This window comes from Drosophila melanogaster, chromosome X (genome assembly GCF_000001215.4).
Source record: "Drosophila melanogaster chromosome X".
Taxonomy (NCBI): domain Eukaryota; kingdom Metazoa; phylum Arthropoda; class Insecta; order Diptera; family Drosophilidae; genus Drosophila; species Drosophila melanogaster.
In genome coordinates, this window is record NC_004354.4 from 22583161 (window position 1) to 22595993 (window position 12833).

At 38.7% G+C, this 12833-nt stretch overlaps 1 protein-coding gene across 1 annotated transcript in view, besides 3 other annotated features; it reads right to left on the reverse strand.

Annotated features, from left to right (window-relative positions):
* Positions 1–473: 473 nt before the first annotated feature.
* The window catches only part of Cda4 (Chitin deacetylase-like 4), a 49077-nt gene continuing 36717 nt past the window's right edge, over positions 474–12833 (reverse strand). The window contains exons 6-8 of the mRNA NM_167788.2: positions 7503–7722; positions 5305–5690; positions 474–1128 (exon numbers count right to left, since the gene is read on the reverse strand). Coding sequence (NP_728468.1) covers positions 801–1128; positions 5305–5690; positions 7503–7722 — 934 coding nt within the window. The 3' untranslated portion in view covers positions 474–800. The remainder of the gene's footprint in view (positions 1129–5304; positions 5691–7502; positions 7723–12833) is intronic.
* Positions 3004–3189: a mobile genetic element.
* Positions 5010–5092: a mobile genetic element.
* Positions 9007–9453: a mobile genetic element.

The window sequence follows — 12833 nt, forward strand, 5'->3', positions numbered from 1 at the left end:
TGATTTATGCCCGGCAGTTATCGATTGTCTGTTAGCATTTATAAGCCACCTGAACGGCTCTTGGGGGATTGCCGGAGTCGGAGCTTTGGGCATCATCCCGGTCATCTGCAAACTTTTGGGCAAACCATAATTTCGCACGGAGAAAAAGTTTTCGCGTTTCAAGTGGTGGACAAATATTTTAATTGAAACGCTGCGAAAATGAATTGAACATAGATTTCGTCTAGAGTTTGGGAGACACTTTTGATTGTCAAGTCGTATTTTAGAAATTAATATGTTTTCTAAAAATTGGTTCGAATGAAACCTTCATGTAGAATCTATGAAAGGTTTGCTTCTTAAAAGCTAAGTGTATGACACTTGTGAATAATACGCTAAATGATTTAACAAATAGATTTCGGATATTGGTAAAATACATACCTTTTCGAGAATACGAATACATATGTGCGTAATAAATATATTAAAACAACGCAGTTTTTAGAAAAGTGGTCAATTTATTCGTGCAAAAAACTATGTTCTCACAAGCACTTAGTCTCTTAAAAACTAAGAACAATTTGACATAATTTCGCTTAAGAACTATAGGTCAAAGAAAAATAGAAGAAGGAACAAGGAGATATTTATAAAAAAAAAAATAAGGCAGCAGCTCATTATTCCATCACGATGACTGGCACATGTGTGGGAAATTACTAAGCGTACACTATAGAGGAAAATCTCAACAAAAAAAAAAAAGAGTCAGAGAGGCACAAAATAAAAAAACAAGGGTGGGAAATTTATGGGTTGGATAGAGTGAAAGGTTGTTGCCTCTTCTACTTCGCAGAGTCTTCTTCCTCTGGATTTTCGCCACCGGCAAAGATATAGTTATCGCGACCCGCGATTCCCGTACCGCCTGCATCGCCCAGCCAGGGATACACATTAGGGCATTCCCGACAGGTCTCCATATAGCGCGTATCCGTCAGATTCTGTTCGGGAATCTTGAAGGGCAGCGCACACGTCTGCCAGATATTGCAGGGCTTGGGGGCTACAGACACGCTCTTGTCGCACTTCCACGACTCAATTTGGCTGACATCGCGAAGCTCCTTTGGGTCGGTCACGTACTGGAGCATCTGGGTAACGGTCAGGATGTAGACGTCAGGTCTGAGAATTCAGAACATAAACGGTGGTTATTAGCGGGTCAAGTCGGGCATTTCAATATAAGAACTGTGAAGATAAACTACTGGGTAGAGTTGAGCTTTCATCTTAAAAGGTTTCCTCTTATCTATCAAGAGGAGTTGGACCTAGTTTTGTTTTACAATGCTTCTGTATTATTTGTATGATCTTCGTTGCCTAACTTTCCTTTTTAACCTTTTTGGGAGCAGCAAGAGAGTTTCTCAAATTTAACTATGCCTATCTTTTTGAGCTTAAAATGTATATTGGCTTTACAAATGTTTTAAAATTGTTAAATTTTTTGTGTGCTTGAAAATGAGTTTGTTTATTTACAGATGTAGTATAGATGAAAAATATTCGAATGAAACAAGAAACACTTTTCACACATGTTTTTGCTACGACAGTGCACCTGTACGATGTACACCTGTGGCCCGGACAAAACAGTAATGATGATGGGCCGCATTGGGCGTGATAAAAGTGGCGGTGCTGAGGACCTAGGCAAGTTGATGCAAAAGAAAATTTTATGGAATTCTTTTGCGCTGCTCGACCGAGGGGTACGCATTTTCTGGCATCTCATGCAAAGAGTACGTTCCGCCCTCCCTTTACGGTTCAACATTTCGCCATTATCCCACTTTCCCCTTTTCACTTTCCCACTTTTCCATTTCCCGTGAAGGCGAAGCTTCAGCTCCAGATCCAGATCCAGCTTCAGGTTCAGTTTGATCCAGGTCCGAACGGCAACGCAATCTTGAAAGTCATTCACACTAATTAAAAACTTCGTACAATTGTGCGAGAAATAGTTTCGCAGCAGCTGCTCTTTCAGTTACCCCATTTCCCCTTTCATCCATCGCCCGGTCAGATCTTTATAATTTTAGCTTCTCTCTCTTTCAGTTTGCCGTAAACTAATGCATGAGGTGTGAAACAGGTGAAAGGAAACGGTGGACGGATGGACAGAGACATGTGCCGCCGTTTTGGTGAAAATAAAGTTGAAATTTCTTTAGGTTTGAAAACGGCAAGAATAAAAAGTTTCAGCTCGGTTACCGCCCTGAAATTCTCTTGACTATGGTTTCCATTAAGATGCTAGCATTCGAACGACACTAATTTTGGAGATTTTATGACGGCTGCTCAAACAATTTCTCTAGCGATAAAAAACATTTCTAATTTGGTACATGTTTGCAAGCTGCAATAGGACCTACTAGTTTTTAATAAGTGCTCGTTCATAATGTTAATTTTATAACCAAAAAAATGCGGATTAAAGAATGATATCGTTATCGTCAATGGTATTCCAAACAATAAGTGCTACGATCTGATTTCTGATCATATGCCCATCAGTGCTGTTATTCACCTCAACTCAAGACACGTAGACAACAATTACTTCCTACGGTTCCTCTGTTGGGATTTTTAAAGCTGAATTGTGAAGGAGGATTAATCTAAGCTTGGACTTAAGTAGCGCTGAGGATATTGAGGGCACTATCCAAATATTCATAAGCAAAATACGAATAGCTACGGCTAACGCTAGCCCAAAGACCTCCCAACACTCTAGTCAACATCAAAGAGGGCTTTTGCCTCCAAGGATAAGAAAGGAATACGCTAGAATTGATGATACGCCTGTCAACTCAATATATAAAAGGTTAGCGAACCGACTTCAAAAGGTTCCGGCAAGCTAAAATTGACGTACACTTGGAGAATGCTAATCCGGATGGATCATTAAGCTACTCCCTCATGAAACTAACCAGACGATTTAAGAGACAAGTGGTGCCAAAAGCTCCAATAATAAATCCATTATATGGAAAATTAATAGAAATTTACAAGACTGATAATGATGATTGTAAGATTGGGCGTGGCACCAGGAATCAACAAACTTGAGCCGCGTCTATGTCCCTGGAAACTGTATGCTTAATTTTAACTCTCTAGCTTCTATAGTTCCTATCTCGACGTTCATGCGGACGGACAGACGGACATGGCTAGATGGATCGGCTATTGATCCTGATCAAGAATATATATACTTTATATAGTCAGAAACGTTTCCTTCTTCCTGTTTCAACGAATCTAGTATACCCTTTTACTCTTAACTTGCATGACAGCTATAGAAAACGTAATTGTTATTCTTTTGCAGGAAATTTGTGAAGCCATTGGGTCCGAAAACTTTTCTTTTAAACAGAGTAAACAAAAGCTAATCAAATCTTTTAAGACGGAAAACACCATGGCTTGTTTGGAATTAAAAACCGTTTATTCGAAGATAGCCATCATGTCCCTTCTACACGATAACAAAGATGACTGATAACATGGCTAACACACACAAGCACTCGGGAGCAAGATACACACAAGCTCATACCACAACTGATGCCGATGACGAAGTGCGATTCTATCAGCATACCTTCATTAAACAAGGTTAACGTCTCTTTTTGCTCGTACGGCGGGACTTTCCGTCTCTCTCTCTCTTTTGACAGCAAGCCGGGTTAGCCTTCTTCGGCTCACTAGCGTTGTTGTTGCTCGCATTAACATTGTTTTTAGTTAGCCACGACCCCTAATACCGCGGTCCTGTTTTGGCTTTTTGTGTTGTTGCCCGCCACGTTCCACGTTCTCCCTCCTCTTCGTGTATCCCTTTTCGTTGGCCTGCGCCAGCACTGATATTTTTGAAATGAAACTTTAACAAAATTAAACTTTTCTCATTAAAACGTGCGATTTTTTCCCTTCTTATCCTTATCCAAGCTACTGCTCGTGTTCTGCTGATGATTTTTTTAAACGCTGACCACATCGTCGCCATTGTGTGGTGGCCAAAAGGACGACGGCTGGGTCTGAGATTCCGTTGAGAGTTGTGCATATGGTTGAGTGACTGACTGCCAGCAGGATTGGCGATATGCACAGGAGAAAAATTCTCAAACACAACACTTATTTCCTACCACAGTGCCTCAAAGTATGCAGCAATGTATGTCAAGTCGGACACCTATTCTTACCGAAAATTACCATTAAATCAGAGATTACTAGTAGTGTCTATTTCATTATAAATATATTGTAGTAATGCATATATATTTCAGTATACATTGTATATTAAATAATCAGAAGTATATCCCGTTTTTTTCAATGCACTCTGCGCACAGGGGTGCTGTTTGCTGTTTGTAAAGGGCTAGTGTGGGCTCGTGGAGCCCAGCTCAACCTGTCGACGGACAGGCAACATGTGCCGACGCTTCTACAAGCAATTTTTATAGCAATTGCCAATTTTGCTACTGCTCCAGCTTTCTGCCTCTGCCTTTTGCGGCCCACTTTCTCCCTGCTTTCTCCCGCTTTTCTTTATTCCGTCTTCCGGCTCTCATCTCTCTTGGTTTTTTTTTTAATTGAATATAAAACTTGCCAGCGGCAATCGGCAGGAAACGCCAGCTGCCCATGTGTAGATAGAAGTAGATGGTATGAGAGAGGGAGCCTGTTCCAAAGTTGGCTTTCAATTATGAAAACACCAACAACAAAAATATACTATGTATAAGGCCAAAAATGGAAAAAGTTGAAAAAATAAATTTATGAAAAAAAAAAACGCAGTGTGCGCATATAACAGACACAGAAACCCCTAACGATGTAAAAAAAAAATATCTAGAAAGTATATCTCTGAAAAGATATACAATATCATAAAGATAAAGTTTTGTTTGATATCCAAAAAAGACGGAGTTTTCTTGCATTTTAAACAAATTAAAAGCGATATGACCCATTAAATGTATGATTAAGTATGTGGCTTTTAATCATGGGTGGTGGTGGGTCAAGCGTAGGTGTATTGTTATCGTAGGTAAGGTACTACAAACACCCAATGTATTGTTTTTTTTACTATCAATTTGAATGTAAATACGTCTCCAGATAAAGATGAAGCATAAATACTAATAAACAGTCAATTAAAACTTAGAGAGAAAGCTGTAGTCGAGTTGCTCGACTATCAGTTACCTGTCAAACATCTAATGAAAGTGGGCGAAATGTAGCAATATTTAAAAATAAACTTTTCACGTTGATATGGACAGATGCCTAGATCGTTGCCAAATGCTCTGAGTTCATAGATCTAGGTAGTCATTTCAATGGTATTGATTTTGGTGTAGTATGTTTATAGCGATTAAAACATTATTATCCATATTATCCGAAATATTGGTATTTTCCCCCAATATCCCTAGATATTAAGTGTATCAAACTCACAGTTCGAGGGCCCAGTCAAGGAATTTGTGGAGGCCGTTCTCCAGCGGCTTGGTCTGGAACCAGTTAGTGTGGAAGGGCATCATGTATGGAGCCTTGTTCTGTTCGTAGTAGCGCGAAAAGTCCTCCTGTAGCCACTGAAAGACCTCCTCCTCGTCTAGGTTGTGCAAGACGCACTGGTCGAGATAGGGACAGTGACCGCCCTCATAGCCCTCCACGTAGTGTGTGTTCAGGGGAACCTCCCAAACGCCGGGGAAAGTGCGCGACGGACAGGTGCCGCTCTTGCACTCGTGCGAGATCTTGTAATCGAGGGTGTACGGCCACACTGGCACGGGTACCGGTGGAACGGTGATCGAGCTGTCATAGATGTACCCAAAGTCCTCCAGCACCTGGTAGTAAAAAGCAGACAGTTTTGGCATTTAAGCAATTAATAAATAAATAAACAATACATTTACAATTTATACAACACTTTGTTTAAAAGAGGTAAAATATGGAAAGTTTAAAAATGTATTTTTGTCAAAAGTTTTATTTTTCAGTGACCAGACTAGCAATATGCTTTGTAATGTATACATTTGTGTATTTAATCTAGACATAATGGGCATTTTGTGTGGCCAGCCCAACAGCTTTAATTTTACGAATGTTTGGTAAAGCACGTTTATTTTCATCATCCGAAGCTGAACCGTTTTTAAAAAAAATCGTAGATTTCCAACTTGACGGTATTGCACGTTCGTCCTTCTGTTTGCCCCCTATTAATTTGGGACATAAATTTCTATTATGTTGGTTTTGCATTGTTGGCTTTTTGAAAATCGACTTTTGAAAAAATTGTATGCCACAGAAAAGATTTGTTATTTAATTGATTAATTGTAATAAAATATGCTTTCCCTTCCTAGGATGTAAGGAAAGCATCGCTTCACACAGACAAAATCCATGAGTGCGATACAATACAACATCGATGGGCGGTCACGTCGCTTACACTCTTTCATTTGGGCCCATTATCTGCATAAAGAGATTTGCCATGGATATGATTTTAAATGCATGAATGTGCCAACGACTCTGATCGAGATTTGGGAGGTGGAATGGGGAGCCTGGATGGATGGATGTCGTATAATGGAGCACTTGAACCGATGTGAACGTTCATGTATTGTGACATTGATGTCATGTCATGTCAACCAGAAATTTTCGTCGGAGTCAAATTGTGTGTGTTCGGTGGGTTGAGGTTACGGTTAGGTTGCCATTGCCTTATTGGATATCAACAAACTCAATTTCAATTTAAAACCAAGACCTCATCAATTTAAATGAAATAACTATCACATACAATGAGCAGATTTAAAAACAATGCATAACCTAAAAAATAAGGTTTTTATACCCGATCCTAGTAAAGTCAAAAATATTACCAAATTAACTGTAACAGGTAAAGGAACCGACCCAATAAAGTGTATATTTTCTTAAGTAGAATCAAGTGAGTCTTCTCGCACACTTCCGCCTGTCTGTCCGTAGTAAAGTAAAGAATATATAATATAATTGATAAAGAATCCAAATGACTAAATGACTAAATCTTTGGCAACCGGACGACTATATCATCATCATCATGTCATATTGTTCCGGAACATTAATTGACGACTCGTCTGGTAATCTTGATCCACTAGGTAGACACTTGACTGGTAGGAAACGCTTACTTATATTTTTAACACGCAAAAGTCGTGTACCTGTGTTTACTCTTCGAGGGACGTGTATACAAATTTTTATAAGCAGTTCCAACAATTACGGCCATTTAATGTTAGCACTTAATTAAGTTACCTAGGTAACTAATATGGTAAGTAACATATTTTGGTAAACACTTTACTGCTTAAAATCTATATTGTTGTCTTCAAACTCTTATAAAGTACAAATTTAACTTTACATTCAGATTGCCTTCTGTTTGTTTCCGAACCAATTGGGTACGTTTTCCCATTCAGTGTCGCGGCGTTGACAGAAACTGAAATTGCAGCTTTAAATGAATAACTTTTCGATTTTCGATTCCGTTTGGGATCTCTGTAGCTCCACCCCGTAGCTCCCACACCCTCTGGTTGTGATATCAAGAAATCGCAATCGACAATTGCATGTCAATTCTCATTGTTTGCATTTCTTTTGTGCAGAGCTGACACACCTGCCATCCACGCAACAACCCCCTGCTACCCTTTGCAATAACAACTGCAACTCACCTTGTATTGGGTGTTGCGGCCAGGTTTGAGGAACGGAGCTCGCATGCCGACCACATCGTTGACGGACACATTGGCGAAGTGTCGCAGGATTTCACGCATGCCAATCATCTCGCCCACCCACTCCTCGTAGCCCTTATCCTGCAGTCCTTGCTGCTGCGAGATGCTCTCCGTTCCGATTTCGTGTCCATAGTATCCCAGGTGCTGGATTTGCTGGTAGTTGCTGCAATGGTGGATTGGGGTAAATCGACAGTCAGTAAGGAAAATTAATTGGCCATAATATTGGGCTGTAATCAGAAAACTTTCCAGTGTTTTCTGTAAGAAATTCGTAGCTTATAAACAATATTGCATGGACAATATACTGCAATTTGTTAAAGAAATAAGATGAATAGACTGATTTATTGTAAAATATAATGTACTTTTCATTAAATAGAGCTTTTCTCTTAAATAAAACAATAACAAGCATTCTAATAGCTCTTGAAGATTGAAAAATGTTCTTCATTTTATTTTTTACGTTATTAACTCAGGAATAACCAGTTCGAGTGGTTCTTTTATTCCACTACTAGCAAATCATTTTCACACTCGATGCTTAAACACAAAGAACAGCACCCTAACACATATCAGGAAAAGTGAAAATTCGAAACTAACTGACGAACATGAACACTGAATCGCTCAAACTCCTGGTTTTTGCCAATTAGAAGAATTTCCCAACGGCAAAACTAAAATGCAATGGAAAAGGAAAGAGCACTCTTGTGGAGTGGGGTAATGTTTAAAAAATAGATAGAACTCATAAGGTGTCGGAAAACAGCGTTCGAATCGAAAATGCCCTAACATGTGTATTCGTACAGAGAAAGAAAAGTAACATTTGATTTTTTTTACCACTTTAATGTAAGTTGAGATTTCAAATCCGAAACCACCAAATAGGTGGTCGGTGCAGGGGGGGATTTTCTTAATTTATATGTTTAAAAAAGGCTTGCAAGCCACATGGAAAATGTTTAGTCCCAAAGGTATGTAGCACCCATTGCATATTTCCAAAATATATGACTACAATTTATTTCTCCAAAGGGTGCCAAACAAGGGTTCCAAAAGGGGGATTGGCGAAGCAAAGCTTAAGGATACAGCCAACAAATAATGCATAGTTGTCGGTGGTGCTTGCAATGCACAAATAGTTACGAGCAACAGAAAGCGATGGCCAAAAAAAAAATAATATAAATAAAATGGAAATAAAATTATGAATGTAACTGTTTTTTCATTGTTTTTTATATATGTGAGTTCTTCTTTTTGCATCTGTTAACTCGTTTCATGCAGCAGCTACAACAATAAGTAAGAATTTTGCATGAATGTACATACGTATATATTTATTAAACATTTCAATTGCAGTGCCTCTTCTCGCCATGCATGTGTGTCTGCAAATATTTTGCAATGAAATTACGCCCTAAAGTCAAACTTTTGGCCCAAACATCCCGAAACCCCTTCTGCCCATTGAGAAGCGAAAACGAGGAGTAACAAGAGAGAATGCTATATTCGAGTTCTCCGACTATCAGATACCCGTTACTCAGCTAGTGGAAATGCAAATGCGAAGTTTCATAATTTTTCTGGGATATCGATAGATATTGGGGAATAAAATAAAAAATAAAAAAAATGTTTAAATTGTTTCAAAGTGTGGGCGTGACCGGTTTGGTGCCTTTAGGGCGCCTAGTGGGCGTGGCAACATTACGCTGCGTCTATGTCTTAAGAATCTGTATGATAAATCTCAACCTTTTAGCTTTTATAGTTTCTAAGATCTCAACGTTCATACGGACAGACGGACAGTTCGACTCGGCTATTGATCCTGATCAAGAATATATATATATATGTATACTTTATATAGCCGGAAACGCTTCCTTCTGCCTGTTACATACTTTTCAACGAATCCAGTGTAACCCAGTGTGTACTCCACGAGTAACGGGTATAAAAATCATAATGAATGCAAAGCATTTTTGTTGTTGCTTGTACACTAAGAAAAAATATATGACTTAATTGTATGGACTATAAAATTTTATAATATTAAATGTATATTAAGTGATATGAAATATAAATAACCATTGCGGTTAAATAGTTGATGCTCCAATTTCAATCTCAATTGTAATATATTCCTTCATTATTTTTGTAATCAAATTGGTTATTAAATAAAAATGGCGTACATTTAATGTTCTAATCAATTTTTGAACAAAACATGTCTATGTCGTTGTTCAGTCAGCATATTTTGTGCTTGATGCACCGAAGGCGTTGCAGCCACCCCCATTGCAATGGGCGACCTGCATCTACACCTCCATTATTTCACCCTCCTATCGCCTTTGCCACCCTTACAATAGCGCACGGGCACAAAACTATCTGAGATCGTCAAAAAGTTCATGCAAAAATGTGAAAAGTTGTTGAAAAGCCTGGGCCCCGGGATGTATGAGTGTGTGAGTATATATGTACATATGTGTGCGTGTCTGCATCCCATGGTGCGTATGTGTGGGGTAGATTTATTGCATGACATTTCAATTGTTAGACACACAGCTGGACGAAGAACGACTAGAAGCAAGCGGAGGCGTGGCAATACTTGAAGCCAAGGCCAAATGAGAAAAACTGAAAAAATATGTGAAAAGCCGAGCTCAGAGAGGAAAACGAAACCTGAAGAAGGCCATCAAATTTAAACAAACAGTGCTGCCAAGAATGCGACACAAACAGGGTTGTCAATGGGCTAAGCCACTGCTCAAAATATTTGTTCAGTGGGGATGTTTTGTCAGTTTTGGATCAAAGCCTCCTAATAATTATTTTTCAGCTCAATGAAAAGAGTTAGACAACATAAAATAAAACAAAAAATAGAAGAATACCACCAAGCCCACACATATAGGTTGCTTAGTTTTGTAAGTGTGACCAAATCGCCGTATAAAACACTTGACAGCTTAAAAAAAAGTGTGTTGAATTAAAGCGGTAGATTTATTTGTTGTGATAGTCACCTGACTAAAAAACTTGTTGCGGGAATCGCTTGGTATCTTTTCCATTTCCAAAATTACCCTTCAGCGTTCTTGAAACTGCCCCCAATTGCTTCACAGAACGGCATATGAGAAGTGGTTACAACTAGGGAGCCGAAGGCCAAGAGGAAAGTGGAGGTGACAAATGTCAGCAGCAATTAACAAAACCACCGAGGCAGAGCAAAAATAGTCAAATGACTTCACAAAGAAAAACTGACAAACAAGGCTGAGTGGCTGGGCTGGGCTGGGGGTGGTCCTTTAAAGTGGACCAAGTCTGTGGTGGAAGTGCGTCACACTTAGTCACATTTGATGAATTTTCTTTTGGCCTTGTTGCTAGTGGCCGAAGACGAAGTGCAGCCATTGTATATGCCATCCGCCCACGCGGAAAGATCCTCGAAAATCACCCAAAAACCCACACCCAGCTTCCACAAACGTTTTGTGCCCAGGCCCGCTTATAAAATCCCAACGCCTTTTAAATTTTCCAGCTACCAAAAACTGAATTTTCCCGAGCCCCCATCTCTGTGCTTGAATTTGTGTTTGCTAACAAGTTCAATTTGCATTTAAAAAGGCAGAAACACATGTAATCTGAACGATTAGAAATTGTAAGATTACACGTAGACATACTTGTGTGGAAGGGCGGCAATAAAGTCTTAGAAAAATAAGGGAAACAGAAACGTGTTTTTTTTTTAATTAAATTGAGGGATTTGACAGATCGATTAGAATTAAAATAAATAATGTAAAGGAGGGAGGAGTTTTGTGAATTTATTGCTTTTAATAAATGAAGCAATGAAATGAACTCTGCAAATTTTGAACTCAGGAGAAACAAATTTTTCTTTTATAATTTATTATTTCATTATTTTCCTCTTATATCTGAAAGGTAATAAACTTATTCCCAATACTATTTAACCCATCCTCGGTTCTGAATCCGGTACACACGCACACGTATTTTTCTTCAATTTGGGCTCGTCTCAAAGTCGAGCAATTTCTTTTAATGTGCTTTTAAAAGCCAAATCTACAAGTTCTCTTGGGCATGGCTTTTTTGTCTAGAGCCATTTTTTCATAGCGATGAGATTTCTGTTGTTTTTCCTACCCACAGCACCAAAAACTAACTTCATTTGCATGGTGAACATGTTGTGCATGTGTGGGGGAGTATCTGTGTGTACAATAAGTGTGTGGAGCCTGTGTGTGTGTGACACTTCCAGGGCTAACGAGCTGGCCTGACTTTGGTAAAGGCATAAAAAAACAATAAGATCCCCCTGTCCCTTCCACCATTATTTCAATAAAGCTCTTCGACAGCGTTCTACACACTCAAAAAGAAAATTGCCAAAAAAAAAAAAAAGATGAAAGCAAAAACAGACAACAGCTAAAGAGAAAAACTAAGAAAAAGAAAGCAGAATGCAAAATGCAGAAAGGGAAAATGGAAGCAACTCTGTTAACATGGAAAAATTATGGCTGCCTTGCTGACTTCCCTATCTCTTGCGTCTTTTGCTTTTCCGTGATCATCGTTATTATCAACAACAGTTTAGCAATAAAAGTTGGAAAACTAGTGTGAAATCCCCGGAAAATGGGTACGAAAAGTGGGTGGCTTTAGTGATTACAAGAGCGAACTAATAAAAACAAACATCCAAAACATACAGAAGGCGAATGCAGAATAACTCTCCGGCGTATAAACATATACGAAATTTGTGGATAAGCATAATATAGGTATCTCTCTAACCATAGATATGCATATTCGAATTAAGTTAAATATGTACCACTAATCCGAACTAATTTTGATTAATATCCAAAATAGGCGTATTACGTAACAAAAAAATAATTTGAAAAAAGGTAATTTGTCAATAGTATACAAATATGGATAGAGAATCTAACGAAGTACTACTGTACGATGTTGGCAAAAAAAAAAACGAAAAATCAGCAGACTGTTGCAGAGTCTAGTGCACATGTAGTGTATTTTCCGCACACGCAAAGACGCAGATGTGCTATCATCATTAGGGATGATATGACACGGAAAAAGAGAATTAACCAATAAAATACAATAGGTAAGCCACACATAGTCAAGATTCATATGTAGTTGGGCTAACAAAGCTTTTATTTAAGCGACTGAAATCATAACATTGTTCAATTCATTAAAGGAACAATATGGCTTTTAAAACGATGTTCACAACGGTTCTTTTTTTTTTCTCGAGACAATCAATTAATTTGTTTATTCTTGAGCTAAGGGTTCAACGACACGATAATTTTTCTTGAATTCCTAACACTTTAATCTTAATATCAAGCTACCCGCCCTTAGTTCCACCAAGCCCCCAAAGATCTGGCCCAAGAGTTAATGTAC